This window comes from Delphinapterus leucas, chromosome X (genome assembly GCF_059928025.1).
Source record: "Delphinapterus leucas isolate spDelLeu-1000000601 "Yukka" chromosome X, BTC_Dleu_Yukka2, whole genome shotgun sequence".
Taxonomy (NCBI): Eukaryota; Metazoa; Chordata; class Mammalia; order Artiodactyla; family Monodontidae; genus Delphinapterus; species Delphinapterus leucas.
In genome coordinates, this window is record NC_143150.1 from 127,525,418 (window position 1) to 127,550,005 (window position 24,588).

A 24,588-nucleotide genomic window follows, 5' to 3' on the forward strand; every position below is an offset into this window, starting at 1 on the left:
GTTAACATTTAAATCAAGTGCCTTCTAAATCCACCCATTGGCAGCAGGCTTTTTTTCTTTTTTTTGCCACGCAGCATGTGGGATCTTAGTTCCCCGACCAGGGATCGAACCCACACGTCCTGTAGTGGAAGCGTGGAGTCCTAACCACTGGACCACCAGGGAAGTCCTTGCATCAGTCTTGACACCAGGATTCCTGTATCTGACAAGATACAAGGGCAAGGGCCCATCTTTAGTGTTATGACTCACTGCTCAGGCAAGAAGGGTAGAGTGGGACTTCCCCGGCAGTCCAGTGGTTAGCACTCCACGCTTCCACTGCAGGGGACACGGGTTCCATCCCTGGTTGGGGAACTAAGATCCCACAAGCTGCGTGGCACGGCCAAAAAAAAATAATAATAAAAAAGCAATCTTCCTGTAGAGAAGCAATCTTCCTGTCCTCAACTGTCCACCCACCCCCATTCCCCCACCCACCCCCCCTCCCACCACAGGTGTCCTGCCCCAGCGTTTCAAGTGGGTGTGCTGGGCATAGACCTGTGACCAATGCAAAATCGACTGGAATCAGGAAACACTTCGCTGTGGTGAAGCAACGCTTCGCAAGACAGAGCACGCCTTTGTGGTGTTAATAATTGATGTGATGTGAGCAGGTTTGTTTGCACAGTCTCCTACGAGAGACGTAAATTAGCTCCCTCTAAAAATACACTGAGCTTGTGGTTTCAAACGTCACCTCCCTGCCAACAATAACCTCAAAAAATTCAAACATAAAATGTCAAGATTTGTTTTGGTCTCCATCAAAACATTAGCTTACTCTTCAGAGGAAGGATGAACTCTGGGTTATTTGACATGTGCTAGAACCTTCCGCCTGATGTGGTGTTGAGTGCGCCCATCAGAAGGATATGTTGGTCTCTGCTTTGGGCTGAGAGCGGTGGCATGTCTTATGTCAGGTTCTTGGTGTGCTGCATCCTCCTTGCTGCCAAGCAGGCACTGCCCCCGCCCCAGGACTTCTAGGTCTCGGGAGGCATGGTCCCTGACCCCCAGCGTTAAAAATGAATTATGGGGGCTTACCTGGTGGCGCAGTGGTTGAGAGTCCACCTGCCGATGCAGGGGACACGGGTTCGTGCCCCGGTCCGGGAAGATCCCACGTGCCGCGGAGCGGCTGGGCCCGTGAGCCATGGCCGCTGAGCCTGCGCGTCCGGAGCCTGTGCTCTGCAATGGGAGAGGCCACAACAGTGAGAGGCCCGCGTACCAAAAAAAAAAAAAAAAAAAAAAAAAGAATTATGTCACATGTTCTCTTCACCTGTGGGCCATTTTCTTTTAACAGTTGGGTGTCGAATATCATCAATGAAAGCCTTTTATTCTATCTTGAAATGCAACCAGATATCAATGGAGGCTCTTTGAAACAGGTCAGAAGTGCAGCCGAGACCACGTGGTTCATGACGGTAGGTCTATCTTAATTTAAAATGTTCTTGCTTACATCTGGCCTGGGTCCACGAGCTAGCTGTTTTCATTCAGTGTTGGGGTCGTTATTAAATGGACATGACTCTGGTAAATCAACTTGGCAAGTGAATCAAACCTTTCAGGCTGATTTAAAATATCAGGGAGTTTCTCTTGAAGAAATGTTTCAGACTGAAAAAACCATAGGGATGTAGGTATTGCTTATAACATTGTCCATAATTATAAAGCATTATAGATAACCCACATTGTTTTAAACAAAAGGGAACGGTTAAGTTAATGATGGTCTTTGATCTTGAGGAATGTTATGCCGACGTCGAAGATGACAGTGTAAAAAAATGACAATTGTGAAATCTAGTGTTAAGTGAAAAATGCAAGATCTAAAAATTATACTGATTTCAACTACCTAGTAACACGTGCATGAAAAAATATTGGTGAGAAATACACAAAATCGTGATAAGGTGGAAAGAGCATGGGTCGCTTCCCTCAGCGTTTTCATCATATTGCTTTTCCAAATACAAAAATCCATACACGAGCTGTTAGTGGAGAGATGCACAGTGCCCTACACAGAATTAAGATGTATGTTGCTTCAGAGTCGGGGAAAGCTGATGCAGGAGGGTAAGACCCACATTGACTGCCTCCACCCCTGCCTGTGCCGTGGTCACGTGCAGGGACCACATGTAAGCAGAGTTTCCTAGACTGACAGGCTCAGGTGCCTTTGTGCAGTCACATCCTAACAGGGGCGCGAGGGGCAGGGCCCCGAGTCCCTGCGAGGGAGCACGGCCACGGGCCAGAGGTGAGACAGCCCGGCTGGGCTGCGCAGGGCCTTCCCTCTCCCGCCTCCCCGCCGCGGTCTGACGCAGGTCCTCTCCCCACCCCACCTCCTGTGTCTTCAGGCACCTTTGAGGGCCCAGCACCGCCAGCCAATCTGTCTCGCCCCACACCGGCCAGTGGGGCAGGTCGCAGTGAGGCCAGCCCAGCGGGCCCCGAGTCACCCTGGGAGCACCCAGTGCTCTGATTCCCACCGTCCCACCCTGACTCACCCGTCTCTCTGTCCTCCCTGCCAGGGGATACTGAATCCAGCCCAAGGGTTCCTGTTGTCCCTGGCCTTCTACGGCTGGACAGGCTGCCGCCCGGCTTTTCGGGCTCCCAGGAAGGAGATCCAGTGGGAATCGATGAGCACCTCGGCCGCCGAGCCGAGTCCCCCGTCCCTGAGGGGCTCCTGTGAGCCCCGGGAGAGCCCCGCTGCCGGGAAAGAGGTGCGGGCTGGCGGGCACACTTCCGACGAGGCCGTGAGCCTGCTATCTGAAGGTAAGAGCCCCTCCGCCAAGGCAGGCGGACGGCGGGGCCCCTGGCTCCCCTGGAAATGCTTTATAAACGGCCACGTGGCTGGTGCATAGCATTTCTGTCCTGATGTCTGGAACCTGCTTCAAGGCGAGAGTGGAAAGTGACTGCATTAGGCCTGCATCGCATCATCCACCTCTCCTTTTACTATGACCGTGGTACCTTTCCTCTAGTTATTAAGCACCGTAGCCTTGTAATAATTATAAGTGGCTCCACCTTGGGCTGGATGGCCTTTTGAATAGGAGCAAAACTGCCACTTCAAACCCGTCGCGAACGTTTGCCTTAAGACAACGAATGGTACAACCTGTCACGAACGTTTGCCATCAGACAATGAATGGTACGACCTGACCTCTGCAGCTTTTAGATGCAGCTTGGTCTGTCCACCTCATTCGGGGACATTTAAGGGAACACGCTGGTCGTCCGGTGCTGGCTCTTCTGATCTGCCCTTTTCATTTCAAGACTCTAGCACTGTGGTCCTCAGATGGGTCCTGTTTTTAAACTCCTGTTTAATCTGATTTGGGGTTATGTCTATTAACCCAGCCGACAAGGAGGAAGAAAGTTCAAGGCCCCAATAATGTCTCTCTAAAGACTGTCATCTACTAAACCTATTACATACATTTTATATTTATATATTCATGTATACTATTTATATATGTAAATATATATATAAATAAATATGTATATATATTATATAATAATAATAAAATAATAATATATGTATAAATAAACCTATTATATGTACTTTTCATTAAACATACTGTAACCTTATAATTTATCATTTGCTCTGTATTCTGAATTTACTATTACAAAAAGCTCACTTATATTCTAATCAAGATGGGTAATGAGAGAGAAGAATCACTAGACCTATGGTCCTTATTCCTAACGAAATCTCAGGGACTGTCATGGTTATGATAACTGATTAATTTTACCGTCCCTGGTCTATGCAGACCTTTATTCCCTTGAAAGATTCTTCTTGAGCAGACATTTTGCTGTTAGCATTGAGTAACAAGACTGGAAATTCTTTACAAGAAGCGGACACATGTTTGCAGCACCTCCTCTGGGGGTCAGGGGGTTGATTCCCACAAATGCTGCTTGGGGAGGAGGCCACCCCATGCCCTCCTTCTGTCCCCACTGAGGCCCTGAAGCCCCTCCCTCTTCCCACTTTATCACACTGGGGCTGGTTGAAAACGCCTTTAACCAGAATGCATCACCCTGCAGCCCATGTACCGTCTTGCACTCACGCTTGACCACTGCACGTGGTAAGGGCCCAACAGTCGTTTGTAATAATTATGTTAAATTACACATTTTTGATGGGAAATTAGTTCTAAAAGGCCTAAGAGTAATTAATTGTAAGATGTAAAGACTTCTTAGACATAAGATTTAAAGAATTCTTAGTAACATAAGAGTTGGGGTACTATGTCAAATATATCTCAAAAGAGCTGGGGAAAAAAGAGTTGAGATCTTCTTAACCATTTTTTTTAGTAAGACTTTATAATGAGTGAGCACTTTCTTTGAATAAAAGCAACATTTGTCAAGCTTGTTAGAAGCAAGGTGACATATGGTCTAAGTATAAGGAATGGACTTGCTACGCAGGAGCCATGATGACACCCTCCAGGGAGGGCTCGTGGCTCCTGGGCGCAGGACTGTCCATCTCAGCTTCCTCCAAGTGAGCCAAGGACTAGCCCTTCCAGCAAATCTCACTCAGTATTTCTTGACCTCTAACAGGGTGCTAACGACAGTGATTTTCATAAGATTAAATAGATCTTTGTGCTATGTGCTTAAACAGTGCTGGGACACAGAGGGCGTTCCATAAATGCTAACTCTAGTAAGCATACATAAGTCCCATTACATATTCATAACCACAGCGGAGACATGGAGCAAATGTTGGCGAGACAGAGAATGAAAGAGTCCATGAAAATTTCCAATCTGCGTTTAAAGTATGAAGGCAGAGCGATCTGGGCAAACGATGTGGATACGTGTCAGGAAACAAGCCCAGGGCAGAATGATCCCCACGCAGGAGACTCCTGTTCTTATACCACAGGCTGTATAATGCCGCTGCCAGGACCCTCAGGAAGCGGCAGCCTTCTGTCTACAGTGGTAATCTTGGAAATGAGATACGGCTGGCTTGGTCTTGGGCCGTTTCCTTTCTCCTCCTTTCCAGCCACTTTGCTTTTAGTCTCTTTAGTAAAGGGAGGGAGCTACTCATAATACAGAAAGTACTACTACATGTGGGAGAAAAGCCCAGAGATGCAAACTCGAAGCAGTAAATAGTTAGGCTTCTCCCTGTTTGCATTGGTTAAGATGAAGCTTGACTGGTTTATCATATCCTTAAGCCTCTACTTTAGGATTCACTTCGAGGCCAACAGGCTTACACTGAGCCTCCGATAGAAAGTATCTGACGTGGTGTCTGGCACTTCCTAGGTACCTGACATAAGTCAACTGAGTTTGAACAAATATTCATCGAGCCTCTGCAATATGGTCAACGGCATTTTAGCTGAGGGGCGGGGGCGGTGTGTGTGGATTGTGAGTGTCCCTGGGAAGTATCATGTAGGAAACTTGCAAGTGTCAGTTAAGTAAAGACAATACTGTATTTTATTCTAAAAAGTCTGACGCGTTAAAGGAACACAGAAAAGGCAGGGCCTCCATTGGTGTTGGCGCATGGGTGAGGGTTTCTGGAGGAGGTGATGTTCAGACTGGGTCTTGCACCGCAGACTGGAATGGGAGGGGAGGAAGCCCGGAGGGCACCCTGTGTGGAGACTTAGGGCAGAATGTCTGTACGTTGTTCAGGGCTGGCCACAGCGTGGGATTTGTGGGAAGCTGGAGAGGCAGGTCGGGAACAGATAACGAAGGGTTTTTACAGATTCTGCTAAGGAGTTTGCATCTTATCTAGTGGCCAGCGAGAGGCCAGTTAAGGTTTTTAAGTGGAGAGATGCACTCAGATTTGCTTGCAGGACTAGCCTAGTGAATGGATGTGGGAGAGTTGATTGGATGATCATGCTTCGTGACCATGGCAACAGCTAACATTGAGGGGATCTGTGCGTAATTCTCTATGAAAACTTCGTTCAAAATCGCATCTTCATGAAGAATCAGAATTTCCCTTGGGACTAAAAGTCAAGAAAAAAGGGTACTTCTCACAAATAAGCAGAAACCTGGTTGGTTTTTATCTGGTGAGCACCAGAAACCCATAAAATATTATTTTCTCTGTCCATGAGCTTTACGAAGCGTAGTGTCAGATCTCTGGCCCTTCTTTAACAGGGACACTTTGTGCTCACAACGGAAAAGTTCAGGATCTGATGGATACTTTAACCTTATCATTGCCTTCAAAGGTTGGGGTGTGTATTTCTCAGGAGATCTGCTCCCCTAGCCTTCAACGTCACCCTGGACCAGGTTCCCCCAAGCCCTGCCCACCGGCAGGGGGCACGGCGGGACGTTAGTGGAGCTGGGGGCGTGGCCACAAAGGGGACACGTCTTAGGCGAAGGCCTGGCGGGGAGGGGCGTTGAGGAACAGGCCTTCCCTTGCTGTGGCAGAGGGGCGTGGCCACAGGGATAGGGGTGTGGCTGTGGACAAGATGGACCACAGGGTATAAAGGATTGCGTCAGTGGGGTAGAGCCGAGACGCGGGGCATGTGGGGAGACGAAAAAGGTAGAAGGGAGCACATGTAGTGTGCCTACAGGTAGGAAGCTTGTGGCCTATGCAGAACAGAGTGGATGGAAGTGAGGGGGCGTAACTGTCTGTCTCTCTCTCGCACGTCTTTTCTCTCCCCCCAAGTGTCTTTACCACAATTCCCTGTCTCTCTCACAATACCCTAGTTCTTGCACCATTCCCTCTCACCCACAATTGCTCTTTCTCTCCCCAATCCTTTGCTGTTCCCACAATTCTCCATCCTCTCCCACAACCCCTTGCTTTACTCACAGTTCTGTGTTTCTCCCACAGCCCCCTATTGCTCCCACAATTTCCCATTTTCTGCCACAATTCTGGAATCTTCATGGTTTCTCACAAATCTCTTGTCTTCTACAGTTCCTTTTGCTACTGCATTCCACCGCTCCCCAAATTCTTTTTCTCGGAGAGATTTCTGTTCTCCAGCATAATCCCATCTCTCTGACAATTGCCCGTCATCTCCCACAGTTCTCTCTCCCACAATGCCTCTCTTCCACAACGGCTAGTCTCTCCCACAGTACTCTCTTCCCCATAATTCTCAGTTCTGCCTGGCAATTCCGTATCTCCCCCACCTCCCACCAAGTTTCTGCCGTTTCCCACAGTACTCTCTCTCCCACCATTGCGTCTCTCCACATCTGTTTATCCTCCATCACAGTTTCACACCTCCCCAAATTCCTGTTCTCTCCCATACTTCCCCGTTACCGTCCCCATTTCTCTGTTCTCTCATACACCTCATTCTTTGTGATTCTCTCTGCCGTCACTTGCCCCTCCACGTACCACCAGGTGGCGCCATGGGTTGTGTTTGCCAGGGGAGTGTGGGAGGGAACACACCCCTGGGCCTCCAACTCTGTCGGGCTGGCCGGACCCAATTCAACACCTTGAAGGGGACGCAGGCCCAGGGGCTGTACGCTCTCTATGGCTCATGCAACTAACCACCTGGTTGGGATTTCTGATCTGGGGCCTCGAGGTTTTAAGGGATCCAAGAGCAGCAGCTGAGGGCACCGGGGCATCCAACACGCCTTCCCAAATGTTAGGTCTGCGTGGAGCCAGGAAGTTCTCGAGAACCTGCCTGGGCTTGCAAGGCTCCCTGACGGGAGTTGCTAGGAAGGCGCTCGGCCCTGGGGCACTGGGAGGTCGCTGGCGGCTGCATTTCCTGCACGCACACTCAGATGTGCACATGCACCGACAGAGAATTAGTCCCTCACCCCCAGCATGGCCTTGTCGTGACACAAAGGGGTCTCCTCCGTGGAGCCCCGGGGGACGGGGAAGGAAGCAGGAACTCTGAAAAAGGGGGCAGAATATGTCCCAAAGCGTCAGGTAACGGGCCAGATCTTGATCCCGAGCCCCCGTGTGGCCCTCCAACCCAGAGGCTTTTTGAAAAGACCACAGAAATCGCACACAAGTTCCCACGAGCCCAGGACGCGCTCATGAACGGCGAGCGACGCCAAGAGAACCGAGCCTTCGGGGAAGCGCCAGTGAACCCCTCCGGAAGCGCAGGTTCCCCGCTTCCACCCTCCCCGAGGTCAGCGCGGCCTCTCCTCGGAGCCGCCGGCCGTTACCCGTCTGAATTCCTTTCCCGCCCCTTGGTGGGCTCTTCACGCTTGGGGCGGCTCCCTCCGACCTTTGTGCTCCCGACTGGCCTCCGGGCCGCCCTGGGAGGCCGCAGGCCGCCGTGGGGTTTGGGTGGTGGTGGGGACGGTGGTGTGTCGGCCACGCCGCAGACCCCGCGCTTGCGTCCTCTTGGGTAATATCGTCACCTGTTCCTGTAGCTCCGGCTTCCCCAGGCATTTCCAAGCCCACAGAGAGCTGACGGCCTCTCCTTTTTCCCCTGAAGTGTCCTCTGAAACTCTGCACGTGGCTCTTCTTACTGCGGGCTTGTTCCTGCCGGTTTTTATACGTTAGTCTCCATGAGTGCTCTGCGGTGCCTGCGCCGTGTCCCACGGATGTCAAGGCGGTGACCCCACGGTATTTAGCTATTCAACGTTAGTTTATCGTGCCGGGGCCTTGTTTAGGCACGACAGATACTGTGGTGACTAAGGTAGACAAATGCGCTGTCCACTGAGACTCTCCGTATGATTATATAATAATTATATCAGCATTTGTGAATGAAAGTCTCAAAGAACTGTACAACATTCAAGGCAGCAAGAAGAGCTGCGAAGAACAACACGTCAAGAGGGGGCAGGAGAGTGGTTTTAGATAGGCGTCCCAGACACCTCCTTGTGGAGGTAACATTTGAGTGGAGACCTGAATGCAGTGTGGGAGTGAGCCATGAGAAAATCTGGAGCGCTTTGCGGGCAGAAAAAGAGATGTGCAAAGGCCCTGGGGCAGCACTGAGCTTGGATGTGAGAGAAGCATGTGCCTGAGGTTGTGAGTGAGCAGAGGGACATGAGGGGAGGAGGCTGCAGCCGTCAGCGGGGCCTCTCGGTGGAGGGAGTTGGGATCTGGCGGTGTTCCTGAAGGGCAGTCACCTGCCCCATGCACCGCTGAAAAGGCCACCCTTCTCTGCGTCTTCCTTCGCTGTATTCCGGACACACACACCCTAGAACCTGGCACCCAGCAGGCGAGCCTGGATATTTGTGGAGTGATATCCGTAGAAAGAACAATTCTGACATCTGTTGCAAAGACCTCCCACACCTTCTACAGGAAGGCGTGTTGTTGGGGTGCTTAAACAGACCTCCAGGATTACTCTTTTGGCCGGAGTGACGTTTGCTTTCACTCTGATGGTTACCTACGTCCCTCCTCTTAAGTTTTAGTAAGAGGAGTCCTTGGGGCACCTCGTGGAATTGAGAGCAGGTGGCCGGGCGACCCCGGAGCCCTGCTGCCCCCGAGTGACCCCTGGGGCAGCTGAGGTCTCGGGCCCCTTAGACAGCGTGTCCCAGGGCTCCGAAACACCCCCGTGTCAACAGTCTGTTTCCGTTTGGGCTGCAGCATCCACAGGGTTCGGCTGAGATGCGGTGAGCTGCCCAGTGGTGAGGTTTGGAGGAAGGGAGACAGGGTGGACCTCCCTTCAGGGAGGTCATACATCAGCTGACCCGGATAATTCTGTAGGACTTTTGTCCTTCGGAATGATTTAACCACATGTAGGTGAAAGTATCATGTACTTTTCTTTTTTAAATACAGACGGTTGTGAAGCTTGTGAAAGACGTTCTCGGACACAGACACCGTCACGTGACAGTCTTTTTTTCCTCTCCAGGTTCTGACTCCAGCACAATTGAAATCCATATTGCAAGTGTGTCCCGCAACGGAAAGGAGACTGAATCTGTTCCAAAAGCCCAGGGAGACCTGTGAGAGGACGAGATAGAGGTCCAGATCCCGTCTTCCTCAGACTCCACGTTTCTCATCCCTTAGGACCGTGATCTCGCCTGCAGTCAGCGCACTGCAGGGTGTAGCATCCCCCCAAGTCTCACTCCCATCACCACGTTAGTGTATTCCCCAAGATCCTCTTTGTGGTAGGAGGGATGATCCGTGAGCCTGCGCTTGGGGATGGCAGGGGGAGTCTTTCCAGATCAGACACTCTCCAGACTCTCCATTGACATTCGTTTTTCTGATCTGCCTGTAATGCAAATGCCAGACCCAGGTCCTTGGAAAAGTTAATAAACGAGCTGTGTCCGAGCTCCCAGCCTGCCTTGGATTCTGTCTGAACAGCACCTCCAGCGAATGCTCTTGAGTCAGACAGTGATGCCAAAAGGCCGCGAGAAGAGGCAGCAGGACCGACGGAGCACCGGGGAGCAGCTGCACAGCAAGCTCCTTATCCACCACTAGGGGGCAGCGGAGGACAGGCTTGGACCGGCAATTTAGCCCTCGGTCCCCACGTTGTGTTGAGCAATGATTGGGTCTAAGGAATCTTTGGGACCTGGCTTATGCTCAGATCATTGCCTACGTTTCCATCTTTCCATCAGCTGAAATATAGATTACATATATAAAGTATACATATATAATTATATAGAGAGTTGTCCTTTGATATCCATGAGAGATCTGTTCTAGGACCCGCACGATTTCGAAATCCAGAGGCTCTGGTCCACACCCGTGGAGGGTCTTCCGCACCCGCGGGAGCCGCTGGCCGGGGGATGGGCAGTGCAGACGGTCGGCTGTTCATAGAATCTGTATACTATAGATACTGAACACATACATGTGCATATATATATATATACATATATATATATCTGGGGGCAAAAATCCTGTGTATACTGTTCACTGGAGACGCAAGCCACCTAGGTAAGTCTATCGAAAGGCAAGGCACCATTTCCTCAGGACACTGCAGTCAGCTCTGCCATGTGACCCTCGTTTATATCAAGACTAGGACTCCATCCTGCTCTAGAAAAGCTGTCCAGGATGCTTCTGGATTTGTGTTTTTGGAGTCACATGGCCGCAGATGGATTCAGAGCATCCTATGACTGTGACCGTGCTACCCAGGGCTGCGTGCTCCTAAAGATGGGCCGACGTCCCAGCCACCTTGACCCAAAGCGTCCAGCAGGTGTGAAGGAGTTTAAACTTCCCGGGTGTCATCTGCATTCTTAATCTCTGCATCGACATTCCATCTGCCCGCAGCATCAGAAGCCCGTCCTCTGAGGACTCCCCATGCTGAATGAGGCACAGCCTCAACCCCACTCTAGAGCAAAGCTGCCAGCTGCTCACTTTCCCAGGCTCCCTCGCAGCTAGAGCAAAGCATCGGCCTGGCAGAAAATCAGATTCGTGTCCCAAGTCTAAGTTGGAAGCTGGTGCCCAAGGCAATGGGCCGTGCAGAAGCACTGCTGGAAAGGGGTCGGCAGCTGGTGTGTCTGCTTTGGAAGGCATCCGGGGTGTGCTTTCAGGGGCCAGCCCAGTGTCCAGTATCAAGGTGTGGGCAGCTCCCAGCGCCGCGTCTGCACCTGGTGTTATGTGTATGGGCCCAATCCTGCAGCCGAACACGGCCCCCAAGCCTGGTTCTCCAGACACTCCCCCCGAGGTGTTCAATGTCATCCTCACCCATTCTGTTGGCTTTACATTAGCCGCAGTCAGGTTCAGAGCTTGCACGTGAGAACTCAGGCTGCTGTGACTATCTGGTTAAAGGGACCTCTCTCAGTAGATGGGGTGTCAGCATCACAGCTGGCAGGGTGGTTTCAATTGGGATGGAGGCAGAGTGAGCCGGTGAGTGGATACCTTCCCGTGGCTACGTGCCACGCCCTAAGCTACACCTGGGCACTGGGGACAGAGATGCTATCAGTCACTCCGGGGAATAACAAGCGAGCACAGCAGATCACGGCAGACCACGCCTGGCTTTCAGCAACTTCCGTGTCAGGCTGGCTGCTGCAGGGGGCTGCTATGTTACTGTTTTGTAGACGGTAGCTGGGACGATAAGGGGAAAGATCTAGGGGAGAGGAACCGATGGTGATGGGAGATGGGAAGGTTCTTGAAAAGGGGACGGAACTGGGACCCAGAGCCAGGAGTTTGCACGTGACAGGTGTAGCTGGAAGTGTAGCTTGGGTGCAAACATAAGCCTGCTCCTATCAGGTGGCTTCTGTTTGATTTCAATTTATTGGCCAGCTTATTTACCACACCTTAAGAAACGTTTAAATGAGTCTACTTATTCCCCCTATTCCAAAGATACCCTCTTCGTCCTTTACAGTTGTGTTTTCTGGTGGCCGTTTCTCTCAAGAACTTTGCTCTAGGGTAAGTATATTCCTAATAGGAGTCCCCATCCCCCAGAGGATTTAACTTCAAGTTTTAGGAGAAGGTAATACTGTAACAGTCCCTGCTTCCTTCCACCATGGGTACCGCCCCCCACCCTCCCCCCACCCCGAGGCTCCCCAAGCCCTCCCCCATCACGGGTCCCCCTCCCCGCGACCCCCACGTGGTCCTCCAGGTGGAGCTGAGTCTTCCTTTGCTTACCTTGCAAATGGATGAAGACACTTGGGAGAAAAAGGAGCCAGACTGGAAGAAAAAGAAAAACAACATTCCACCCAATTCTGAGTCTTTTTGTAAGGGTACGTTATCTGCTTCCCACCCTCTCCCAGCCCTTTTCATGCATCTCACCAAGTGATTTCCAGGCTTCCACCAACAGTGACCACCACCAGCATCCACAGGTGCACAGAAACCTTTCCGTGAATATAAGGAACACCTCAAGGACCCTTAGGAACAGCACCCAGCTGTGGGCAGCCAAAAAAAAAAAAAAAAAAAAAAAGGTCTCTGCGCAGTGAGGGGAAACTTGGGTTCCCGAAATAAAGTGGGAGCCTCAACGGACAAAACATTTTTAGAATCACTGCGGCAATGGGTTCCATGCATCTGAAGATGAAAGCTGGACAATCTGGATTCAACCCAGTTTCCTTCACAGCACAAAGAAACCCCTTCGAAGCTATGAATATGCCACCAGCATCGTTGCTGAAGCCACCAGAGCCCGCGTCCCACACGCATCTATCCTGAGAAGCTCTGCCCCGCGCTGTGCAAGCCCACTGTGTTTGCTACAAAGGTCTCCCCGGGGCCTCCCCGTGGCTTTAGCAGCAGGGCTTGGGGTGCTCAGAGCTTCACCCCAAATCCACCATGTGGGAACACGCTTGGTCAACTTGGCAAGACTTAAAAAAGAGAAAAACAAAACCAGGCAAGGCTGAACCCCACACAACACTGGGGCGGAGAAAGGGGTGGGCCAGCCCCTGGCTCTGTTCCAGCCCAGGATCAAGCTGCGATTAGAGGAAATGGCACCACGACCTTCTTTTGTGACTCATGTGTACAGCCAAACGCAGCCCGTCTCGTTGCGTCTGCCTACCACGGGGACAGCAGCTCAATTCAATTACGTCACATCCGTTCACTGACGAAAGCGGCATCAATGGAAACACCTGGCCGGGGCTGGCACAGAGCAGACTCCGGTCAACGTTTCCAGATGTCTGTCTGCAGCGTGCCCAGTGTCCGCTCATCAGTATCCTGCCACCTTAGGTTCTGCTAACTACTCCAAGCTCATCCTTGAACTCCAACTCCCAGCAAACCAACCCCACGTGACGGGAGAAAATTCATCCGCTTTGACTTTCTACAACAGCCAGCCTGAAACACAGTAACAAAGGAAACGTACTAAAAAGCATGCTCCCTTTATAGCGTAACGGGGCAGCTGACCCTCCTGCCATCGCGACCCCGAAAGCGGCCCTCCCATTTATTCCTGGAGAAAACGCAGAGCTCTGTCTACACTCAGGGGTGTCAGCGTGGGCCCCAGAGGTGCCGACCAAGACGAAGAAAGCACACCCACCAAGTTCTCTATCAAAATAGAGCAATTTATTCAAGACACTGAATATGATCTGTTGATTCTCTCTTGAAACAAATGAGCTATGACGCACAAGGTGATTCTCTTTCTGGGAGCGCGTGAGGGTGAGGGGCGGGGGGGAGAACGAGACGGGGGCCGTGTGGATGGAACAGAATCTGGAAAACGCGGACAGAAGCACATCTGGCTGCACGTCTGACACAGACAATAAAAACCGCAGAAGCCAGAATTCACCTCAGTGAGCGGTGGGAGGAACGATTCTGCATTTGACAAGAAACACGATTAAAAAAAGAAAAAAGGTGGAACAGAGGTTAAAAGAGAAAACAAGAAGGAACAAAAGCAGACCCTTACGTTTGACAAAGTGCACTTCACTTGGCTCCAAGATCTATTTTTAGAAAGACAACACGAACGTCACGTCCTGGGTGTCATGTGGGGTCAGATGTGCCCCGTGGGGCAGCATCCCTTTCCCAGGTGTGTGCAGAATGAGTTCTCAGTCCCTGCAAACCCAACCGAAAATTCCGGGGAGAATCGTTGTGTTACCCCTGCTTTCAGAATCAAGGTCCCATTTGGTCACTGAGACTGAAGCTTTTACTTCCAAGTGTTAGAAGCTGTAGATGACGTCCAACGCTAACACGAGCCACGGGGCACCGATGACAGGGACGCGTCCGCTGAGCGCTGGCTGGCACGGTGCAGCTGGTAAGCAGCGTCTGCGGCTCAGGGCACGGCTGCCGTCCTGCTGCGAGTGGGGACGGGTTTCCAGGGGCGCTGGCTGCCTCCTCGTCTTGCCTCCCTGGGGCCCCTGCGAGGCTCCCTCCCAGTGGCCGGCCGAGGACGCCAGGAACGCGGACGGTCCGCCTTCCTTAGCCTCAGGTCACTGCCAGGCCCGGGATCGAGCCCCCGTGTCAGCGGCCTCACAGCCCTCGGCTCCAACCCGGCAAGTCCCAACTGGTTCAGATTTACCAAGAGGCTAAAGTCAGCGCTTGGAGACCCTGGGTGCCGACCGTCCGGTGAGCATCGTGTCGCAAACCGACTGTCTTCACCCGCCGGCAGGCTTTGGCTTGTCAAACGCAAACTGTGTCCTGACCCTGGACAGCTGATGCCTGCAGACGTAACACATTTTCATTGCGTGAGGGGGTCCAGATGGTGTTCGTCTAGATCCCCCCAAGCTGCACCCCAAACCTAGTAACTTCTTGGTGGCAGGGCGTTACCAGTGCACCTGGGGATGTCTGCCATCTTCACAGACGGCAGTGGAGACTCTGGAGAACTTTGATCTTCTTAAAGGCCAAGCGTTTAGGTAACAGATCCCGAGTAAAATGCTCCACTCCCACATAAACAGGGCGCTTGTTGGTCTCCTACAGACGGGGCTCGAATAACTCGCAGATCCATGGAGGCCCGTTAATGATCCGAGGAAGATGAATGCACTCTGGCTCTCGGGGCTGGTCCCGGGACAACCCGAGTTTTGCAGGAGGGCCTGGTCTGCTCTGCCCGTTAGCTTTTGACTCCACGGACAGACAACACCCTCTAAGTGACATCGGGCCTTGTTGCTGGAACACACACACACACGGCTGCATCCTGCCTGCCGCCAGCCCCCCGGGCCCGGCCCCCTGCCCCATCCCGGCCTGTGGCTGCAGGAAGACGGATGAACCCAGAGGCCCTGTCTTCCGCTGCTTCCCCCGCTGCTAATTTAAAAGATGGGTCAGCGTCGGGTTATGACAACAAAAGTACAAAGGTTACCTGATCCAATGAAAGGAAACTCCTCTAGGAACACAAAGCCACGTTTAATTTTTTAAAAACAGTAAAAAGATTCATTATTACAAAAAGAAAACCTTTCTCCTCCTCTGTTGCAAGAGGAAGAAACTATGAAGGGGACAGAAATTATTAGTGACACTCTACCTACGGAATTCACCTTCAGGACCGAAAACCTCTCTCCCTGTTCGTTTTTGTCGATATTAGACCCAGTGAGATCCTGGAGCCCGTCCCGTCAGCTGTGCAAGGACCGGCCGAGGTGCTCTTGGTGGGGGGACCACAGGTGGCCCCGCGGCCTGAACGATGCCAGGCGGCATCCTACCCAGTGGACGGCTGTGACGGCCCCTTCCACGCCGCTGGTCCTGGGAACACTTCTTGGGTCCAAAGGCACGCTTCTCCAGGTCTCTCCTGCCGCCTACTATGTGGTCAACACACCCTGAAACACGCCAAGGTCGTCTTCGAGCTGGAAGGGCCCGGAGTTTCCTCTCTGGCCGTAGAACAGTCCCAACGCCGACCCCAGAGCTGGCCCCTTCCCACACAGATTCCTCACTGCCTCTCGACAGGCTGAAAGTGAAGGGAAAAAGCTACCTCAGACCCTGCCTGTGTCTTCCTAAACTTTATTTTTTTTTTAAATATGAATCACACAAAGCTCTCTATGTCTGATGGCCATTTTAGGATTTTAAAATTGTTTTAACATAAAAATATTTTTTTTCTCCAAAAATACTCTGGGTTCTTTCTCTTATAAGTCACTTATTTTTTTTTTCCTCCGGTAAAAAGTCCCCCTGCCCTGCCTTCTTACATAAAGCACTTATTATGCGTCAAAAGTGCCCTTGAGACCTAAGATGGGAAGCAACTATGAGGAAGGGGCGGAGAGAGTGCGCGAGGGGGGGGGAGGGGAGGGGAGGGCGAGAAAGCCCCGCCTGTCAGAGACTCTGTGAGGGCGTGATGCCAACCAAGACCACGAAGGAAGGAAGGAAGGAGGTGGAGGGGGCACGCGACATCAGCAAAGAAGCAACAAACCCAAAACAGTTTCCACCTCAGACCCAAGGCCCCCAGACGACAGGATTCCAGCCCATAGAAAAACCACGTGACAAAGAGTCTAGAAAATAGAAAGTGTTGGGATTACAAAGTTGCCCATGTCATCCGTACAAACTGGTCTTTGAACATCCTGGTGAGAGTAACTGTAGTGTCCAAATTTTCAGGAAGAAAAAAAAAAAAAAAAACCCTCCACGTGAGGAGTTCCCCACCCCCCTTTTGGTTTATCACAGCATTTTTTTTCTTTTTCTTTTTGGCACAGTTTTTTTTTTTTTTTTTTTTTTCTTTTCCTCTCAGCCATCAGAGCCTGTTCTGGATGGAAACCAAACCGCGCACCGTCTAGCTGGTGGCTTCGTGCTTCCCAGGCTGAATGTTCCAGGTGGAAACCATTCTTTTCCCCCTTTGATATGACTGTGTGTATGCTTTTGTTTTAAACTTCTTGATAAAGATTACAAAAAAATAGAGACTCCTGTGGCCAGGGATGAGTTGATTTCAAAGTACACTCTAAGGTCAAGTTCATACAGTTTTGGAGCTGACAGAATCGTGTTTGAATAGTGCTACAACCCCACACATTCACTGCTGGTCCGTTAGAATTCTCTTCTTGTTTCTAAAATATTTCGTGTTTACTTTCGCAGATCTAAGACACACACCTGGAAGGAAAGAGAAAGTTCCTGTTATCTCGAGACACGACACAAGACGCCTTTAGAGCAGAGGATGGCAAACGGCCCGTGGACCAAATCCAGCCTGTTACCCACTTCTGACAAAGTTTTATTGGTACACAGTAGAGAGGGTTCAGAGCATCTCTAACGACAGACTAACGTCTGAGCATCTGACCAACCAACCCCAGGCAAACAGGATAGAGGGGAACAGCCAGGTCAAGGGCTATGCTAGGAACTAATGGGGTGGCCACAGCCATCGGCGGGTGTCACAGACCAGACACCGACATGGCGGGGCAGAGGGCAAAACACGCCTGAGCACACATCTGGGGGCCGGGCTGACATCTGGCCAGCCAGCCCATTGCCACCTGCCCTACAGCTCATGGCAATTCCAAGTGCAGGCGTGAATCCAAAAGCTAGACATCTTAGGGGATCAACAGAGGGCCACTGGGACCCCGGAGACCCGTGGAATGCAAAGTCGGGCCTTTATCACCAGAGGGCCCAGCAGGCTGGGAGCCAAGATAGGACCAAGTTTCTCATCCTCGGCACCTGCCCTCCTTGGGGCCGGTCACGTCTCTCCTGTGGGCGTCCTGTGCCCTGCAGGAGGTCTGAGCAGCAGCCCTGGCCTCCACCCACCAGATGCCAGTAGCCCCCCGACCACAGCGGTGGCACCCAAAGCGCCTCCAGACATTGCAGATGTCCTCCAGGGGCAGAATCACCCCGGTTGCGGACCACCAATTTCACCGAGAAAACGTCATTCAGGAAGTCAGAGAGACGGCTGCTCCCAGAGGCGGTGCCAGCTCAGAACTTTCCTTCACCAACACACTGGCCGCGGCGCTCGGAGGCCACCACAGCGCCGGAAGCCCCCGCGGGTATCAGGGGTCTGACTTTTCGCGTCTCCACCGCCGAGCCCTCCGCCCCCCAGGAAACTACGGGTGCTGCTTACGGAGCCATCCGACGCACTGGCGCCCACTTTGTCCCCTCGGGCGTTCCAGCACACCTCGAAGATGCCGCCGGTGCCTCGGTAGCTGTGGACGAGACTTCCGCTCTGCAAAGCAAAGCCACCATCACTCGCGATGCAGAGCGCCGACGTGGACCCCCAGGGTGTCAGCACAGAAACTTTCAAACATAGAAGGTAACGGAGTTTTCAGTGGCCGTAACGCGCCTCTCAGACCTGCTGCCACGGGGGGCACAGCTGACCTACGGCAGCCCGCGGAGTCGACCTAAACATGTTGCAGCCGAGGTCATGCCTCCCAGGGGTCATTCCCGGGGGCCAGCGACTGAGGGTGGCAGGGGGACTGAGGCAGCCGGGGAAGGGGCACGTCAACAAGATCTCGCGTGTGTTTATATTTAGAGAAGGCGTCCATCGCACTGAGGATTAAAGAGACCCTCGACATGTCTCAAAGAGTTCTGTGACTTATAAAAAAAAGTAAATAAAGGGGTAAAATGATTTAATGACTTGCTGACAGCAGGAGTTATCTAACTGATGGTGTCATTTCAGAAATCCATCCATCACTATTTCCAGCGAGAGCTCCATGAACAGACTGCTACACGTTAATGTCTGTTTTCCGGGTGGCCCCGGCACCAGGCTGGCTCCACGTAAGGGCCACCGTCGCCTCTTACGCGCGGAGAAGACATGAGCATGTGAGGCGGCTCCTGGAAAGCCTGAGGTCTCAGTGGACCACCCTCGGGCCCCACCCCGCCCCCTGCCCCGCCAGCTAACGTGGCTCCCGCACCGCCCCCCTGCACCAGCCACAAGGGGGAGCGGGCTTGAGAAAGTACACTCATCCAAATGCCACCCAGGCCTAAAGGGATCAGGAAGGAGCGTGGGAACAAACAGGAGGGGAGGGATTTCCCTGGCGGTCCAGTGGTTACGACTCCGCGCTTCCACTGCAGGGGGCACGAGTTCAATCCCTGGTCGGGGAACTAAGATCCCACGTGCTGCACACGGTGGCCAAAAAATACAAAAACAAAAAACAAAACGAAACAAACAAACAAAAAAAACCCCAGAAAACCAGGAGAGGAAAGGCCATTTCATCCATCCTGAGGCCACACAGGATGGACTGCTGGCTGTCTTCAGTGTTCCCTCCCATAGCACATTTCTCTCTTCCATTAGCAGGAGACACAAGAGCCCAGTATATTCAAACACCGTCTCCTTTTACTTCTGTGACAGCATAACCAACAGGGACATTCCTGCTGCTACCCAAACATAAAACACTTCCCTTCAAAAAATCAAAATGCCATGACAACAGCCAACGAATATTCCCCATGGTCCTTGATTTGTTCCCTGAAGAAGCTACAGGAGCTGGTGTGGAGCAGAGGCGGTCAGGGCTGGCCTCCCCGCCCCGGACGGCCGTTCTCCCTGGAAAGCTCGGATGGAATGACACTTCTGACCTAGACCTTAGTACCCACAGGGCAGCGTCTCGGGTGGGAAGATGACTGGGTTACGATCTTCCAAGGTGACTCCTCATGCCTAAGAGAAGGAAGTGGCAGGTGGAAGGCTTACCTGCCAAGGACTCAGAAAAAGTAACGAGTCGATGGGCATCTCTGGCGGGGAAGACCGACCGCCCCCACGGAACACAGGGCAGATGGCACTGGGTCTGGGGTCCACCCGGGGAGCTGGGGTTTGTGTCACGGCCCCGCGTCTGAGGTGAGGCATTCCTGAGCACACACTCATTCCCTGGTTGCTGTTCCGGGCGTGGGCCACCAAAAACACGACTATGGGGGCGCTCCCTCTGGAGAGGAGTGGGCAGTGGGAATCAGGGATTACCTGAGTGTTCCAGATGTGCACACACTTGTCAAAGGAGCCGCTGGCCAAGTGCTTCCCGTCGGGGCTAAAAGCTACACTATAGACTGGTTCCTGGTGTTTGGTGAGTGTGTGGATGCAAACACCCCGCTCCACGTCCCACAGTCGAACTGTAGAATCGAACGAAGCACTGCAAAGACGGGAGAGAAAACGTCACCACAACACACGCGGGTTCCCGACTGTTTCCCCAAGACGCGGCACGGACAGCGGGCGCTGCTTTCCCTTCCTGGCTCTTACGTTTCGAGAGACAACAAGCGGGTACACTCTTCCTCTTCTAAACCGTGAACCAGATATACTGAAAACAAAGCCATGGTCGTAAAACAAATCTTCTCCTTTTTTTGGGTGCTGTTACGAGGGAAACAAACTGACATCCACACTCATTTGTCTGTGTGTTTTTCTAAGATATGAATGATATGTACTTTTGTGTTCACTACATTTTCTAAAGTGCTCCCACAACTTACCAACACAACATCTATCATTGCCAACTAAAACAGTGCTGAGAGCCGTATTTGGGGAAATACCAAACCGAGCGAGTACACAATTAAAATATAATTGCATCCAAATACACAATCGCACTCCTGGGAGCTGCAAATTTCAGTAATTTCCAAATTTGAAAGAAGAGTACACAGCACAAAGATGCTTTACCCGGCGCTCCTTCTCTCTGCAGGGACTTAGAGGCAGCAGCATGTCCCTTTTATGCTCGTTAAGTAGAAGGATCGCGTACGCTCGTAACGGGTGCCACGTGATACAAAGCACCTTCCAAGTTATAAAGAAAAGAAAGAAGATAGCGTTCTGTACCCTAGACATTTAAGTGGATTTCATGACAGTTAGTTGAAATAAGAGAGTAACAGCCTTCATGTCTTTCTGGGTCGGCCTTTCAGCCAATGTGGGACTTCCGTCCAGTGTTTTCTAAGAGGTGGCCTGGGGTCGGTCCTTTCAGTGACAAGAGTCCTTGCTGCCTGGCGAGGCCGCCCACCCCACAGCTACACAACAAAGACGGAGGGCTCTCCCTCATTTATAGGAGGGCCATACCACCTGCCACTTCTCCCCACAACCCTGTTCTCTGCACCCATATAGAACCAACCCACTCCTGCTTCCTGGCAGGGAAACATTCCTTGCAAGCCTGGTCTTTCCCAGGCCAAACAGCTAAACACACACCCACGCTCTGTTGGATCACGGCCTCCGGACCCCTAAGTAATCCGGAAATTCAGCCTCAGAATCTCTTTCGTTCGTTTTTCTAAAGGTTCGTGTTAAAAATATCATATTGGGATTGGAACATTATATTGTGCATGGGGTCCAATGAGCACGGGGACAAGTCTGCTGACCGCAGCCTAAGTGATGTAGTCCTGCGGAGGCCACTGTGGTGACTTACAACCACTCTTCTCAATTCTGGCATCTGACTGACTAGCCACTCCTCTGCCGCCAGTGCTGGTGTCTTGGCGGGAGGGGGGCGCTCACTGTATAAACAGTCAGGTCAGATCTGGCTGCGGCTGGGGAGACTTTCTCACCATTCGGCATTCTCGCCCCCTGCAGCTCCAAGCTGGACTAAGTACACCAAGCCCGAGGTCCAAGCCGAATCGTTTCCTTTCTCCATCAGGAAAGCAAAGGGCCGGGCGCCTGGACATATACTGATTCCTCTCACCAGCCTCATGGTTAAGACCGTCCTTACCTCAAGTTAGCCATCACGTGATAATTTATGTCTCGGGGCCCTTTCAAAATCAGCCGTCTCTCCATTTACTTTGGAAGGGTGTAAGCACATTTGGAAGACAACTTGGCAATATTTTCTGGGCTCTCTGGATATGAATAACTTTTCCCGGCCATGTTGCTGGCTCAGCCACAGTGAGCACGGTTGCTTTTAGGAACCGAGACCGGGCTGAGGGCTGTCTTCCCTTTACCTTGCTAGCATGATGTTGGAGTTGGGGTTGCTGGTGGCTGGCCCGGTGGGACTCCACTTTATGGTATATATCTCTTTGCTGTGAGCTTGAAGGTCATGAACACACGTATCCTGCTTCATACTCCAGATCTAGAGAACACATTGGGGACAAGGTGAGCAACGGCTGCTTCTCCCACCGGGGGAGGTTCTCCACCATCCCTGCTGGGAGCGTTCCTTAGGTTCCCGCCTCTGGGAAGCTCACGCCCAGCGGGGTGGGCAGCTGGCAGACTGGCCAGCAGAGGGGCCGGCTGAACACTAGGGGGCGCCCATGAGAAAGGCCGCAGGAAGGGCAGGATGAAGCAGGAGGTCACTGCAGGACAGCGACTTGCCATTTGCCAAGTGGGAACAGCGCTCAGAACAGAATATGCAGCTGGGGGAGCAGTGAATGTTAAGACCAGCACTGAGCACAGGGGGTCGTCTGGGGTCAAACGGCTCAGCCTTTTAGAATGCTTTACCTTTAATGTCATGTCATCAGAGCAGGACGCTAGCAACATCCCAGAAGGGTCCCATTTGATGGCATTGACCTCATTCTGAAAGAGAGCAAAGGGTTTCAAAAAGAAAGAAGGGCCTGGGCGCAGTAATACAACCTTCCAGCAGGGGGAAGGAGCGCACTGTCCTCTCTGCAAAAAGCCTACTTGCATCCACCCTGGATAGAAAAGAGCACGCCCCAGGCCGCATGCATATGCCCCCTTTCCTTACTCCGCCTAGCTCAGTGATACAAAATGTACAGCCGTATGCCACACATAACCAGCCACCCTCATCTTAGTTCTCTAAGGAAAAAAAAAAAACAACAACCACAACTAGGAAGGAAGCCGAATGAATTTACACAGAGTAAGGGCAGCACGTAAAACCAGGAAGACCAGTAAATTATTTTAAAGCTGACTCGGAAAGTCATTTTCCTGCTCACTCTTGATACAACAGCTACCCGCTCTAAATCTGTCAGGACATGTCTCTTTTGGTGCTGAGTGGAGGGGGAGGAAACGTAAAGTAGCAAGGTTCCCAGAGGGGTAAACCCAGGCCCAAGACGATGTGACCTGAACACACACACGCAGACGAGCACACGTTACCTGGCCATTTCCAGAGCAAACAGCCAAGTAAACAGAACGCTGTAACTCGGCCCATATGGAAAGCTCTAGCAGGCGGGCCAGTGTGCGAAGGGGACGGGGGGAGGCGCAGAAAGGAACAAGGCCGCAGGCGGCCTTCCGGTTCTGGGGGCCAGGGGACCTCGAGGCTAAATCCTGGAGGACGAGGCATATGCTCCCGTGGGCAAGGGAGCCGCCTGCAGCTGAGTGGAGGCGGGGAACGATGTGCCCGGCGGGGTGGGCCGGGGAGAGACGGCGGGAGCCAGCCGCGGGTCTCGGGCCTCCCATTTCTAGTAGGGGGACCGTGGAGCCCCGTCCCGTTCCCTCATGCCTGTTGCTGCAGCCTAACAATTAACTCATTTCACACCCATAATTAACTTCCCAATTAATCCCACGCTGCTAAGTGCTCTGGTTTGGATGATAAATGGTAATGGTCACGCTACTTGCTAAGGGCACTGAGTGCTGAACGGTGCGAGACAGGGAGGGATAAGGCTGCGTCTGTGTTCCACGTGGTACCCGTGGTGGAAGGCCCAGAAAAAAGGGAGGGATTGGAGCCTGCAGTACAAGGAGCAAGCCTGTGGGTGAGCCCGGGAGGTCGAGGCGGTTGGACAGAGTGTGTGTGCACAGGCAAGCGGACCCAGGAGGACACCAAGAGAAGCGGTGCCTGGTGAGAGGTGCGTGCCGGGAACAAGGGCAGCGTGGGAGGCTCTGAGCCTAACTGCTGAGAACAGAACCCGAGGGCGCATCTCCAAGGGGCTGCCTGCAAGAGGGAGCTGGTGCCCACTGACTGTCCCCAGTCGAACCCCCTCGCATCTTCCAGGGTGCAAGTGGACTTTCCTCTCCCTCCCTCTGCAGCCCAAGTCACAATTCCCAGAAAGCACCCAGAAACGGCTCACGGGGTCTCGGGAAGAAATCAGCTCGACTACATTTAGCTCACAGCGTGTGCGGAACGATGGGCTGCAATGAGACCCGTTTAAAGAGCCAGGTGGTGCGATGGCACGAAAGTCCCCAACGGGGCGTATGGCAAGTCACAAAGATTTCCTAGTAAAAGCTCGGGGACGGTCTAGGCGTAGAGGAGAAGTAAGTTTAGGTCAGAAAAATTAAAAAAGAAGGGTCTGTTTATAGCCACGACAAGATGTTAACGGGACAATTGGTCCCTGGGCTCTGAAAGAACCTTCTTTTGGAAGCAGGGACCTGTAGGGACAGATGCTGGAGGAAGTGGGTACTAAGGGAACACGCAAGTGCCAAGGACAATGCAATTTATGTTAGGTAAGTTAGTGGCAAGGGACGCTGTGAGTCAAAGGTGGGGAACAGTGCAGGTGTGAGGTGCTCAAAGCCAGCAGGTCCTCCAGGAGGACCGGGGTAGAGGCGGGGGCGTGGCACACTAGAGGGATCTGCCAGAGAAAGGCTGCGAAGAGCCTCATGGGCTATGCGGGAGGATCTGATGATGCATCCAGAGAACAAAAATGCTAATTTAATGTTCACAGCAGCGTTATTTACAATAGCCAAGACATGGAAGCAACCTAAGTGTCCATCAATACATGAGTGGATAAGGAAAATGTGGTACACACACACACACACACACACACACACAGAGACATGGAATACTACTCAGACAAGAAAAGAATGCAATTCTGCCACTGGCAACAACATGAACTTG

At 52.2% G+C, this 24,588-nt stretch overlaps 2 protein-coding genes across 13 annotated transcripts in view; one reads left to right on the top strand and one right to left on the bottom strand.

The window, feature by feature from the left end:
• GPR143 (G protein-coupled receptor 143) overlaps nucleotides 1–10,141 on the top strand; it is a 26,268-nt gene extending 16,127 nt beyond the window's left edge. The window contains exons 7-9 of the mRNA XM_022559793.2: nucleotides 1,316–1,433; nucleotides 2,514–2,757; nucleotides 9,642–10,141. Coding sequence (XP_022415501.1) covers nucleotides 1,316–1,433; nucleotides 2,514–2,757; nucleotides 9,642–9,736 — 457 coding nt within the window. The 3' untranslated portion in view covers nucleotides 9,737–10,141. The remainder of the gene's footprint in view (nucleotides 1–1,315; nucleotides 1,434–2,513; nucleotides 2,758–9,641) is intronic.
• TBL1X (transducin beta like 1 X-linked) overlaps nucleotides 484–24,588 on the bottom strand; it is a 240,491-nt gene continuing 216,386 nt past the window's right edge. For 8 of the 12 annotated variants that reach the window (XM_089904828.1, XM_089904821.1, XM_089904824.1 and 5 more), the window contains 4 exons: nucleotides 22,302–22,376; nucleotides 21,809–21,936; nucleotides 19,878–20,043; nucleotides 484–12,358 (listed from right to left, as the gene is read on the bottom strand). In XM_089904828.1, the coding sequence (XP_089760954.1) occupies nucleotides 12,152–12,358; nucleotides 19,878–20,043; nucleotides 21,809–21,936; nucleotides 22,302–22,376 (576 nt within the window). In that variant the 3' untranslated portion in view covers nucleotides 484–12,151. The other 4 variants (XM_022559795.3, XM_089904829.1, XM_089904830.1 and 1 more) reach the window with 4 other exon arrangements.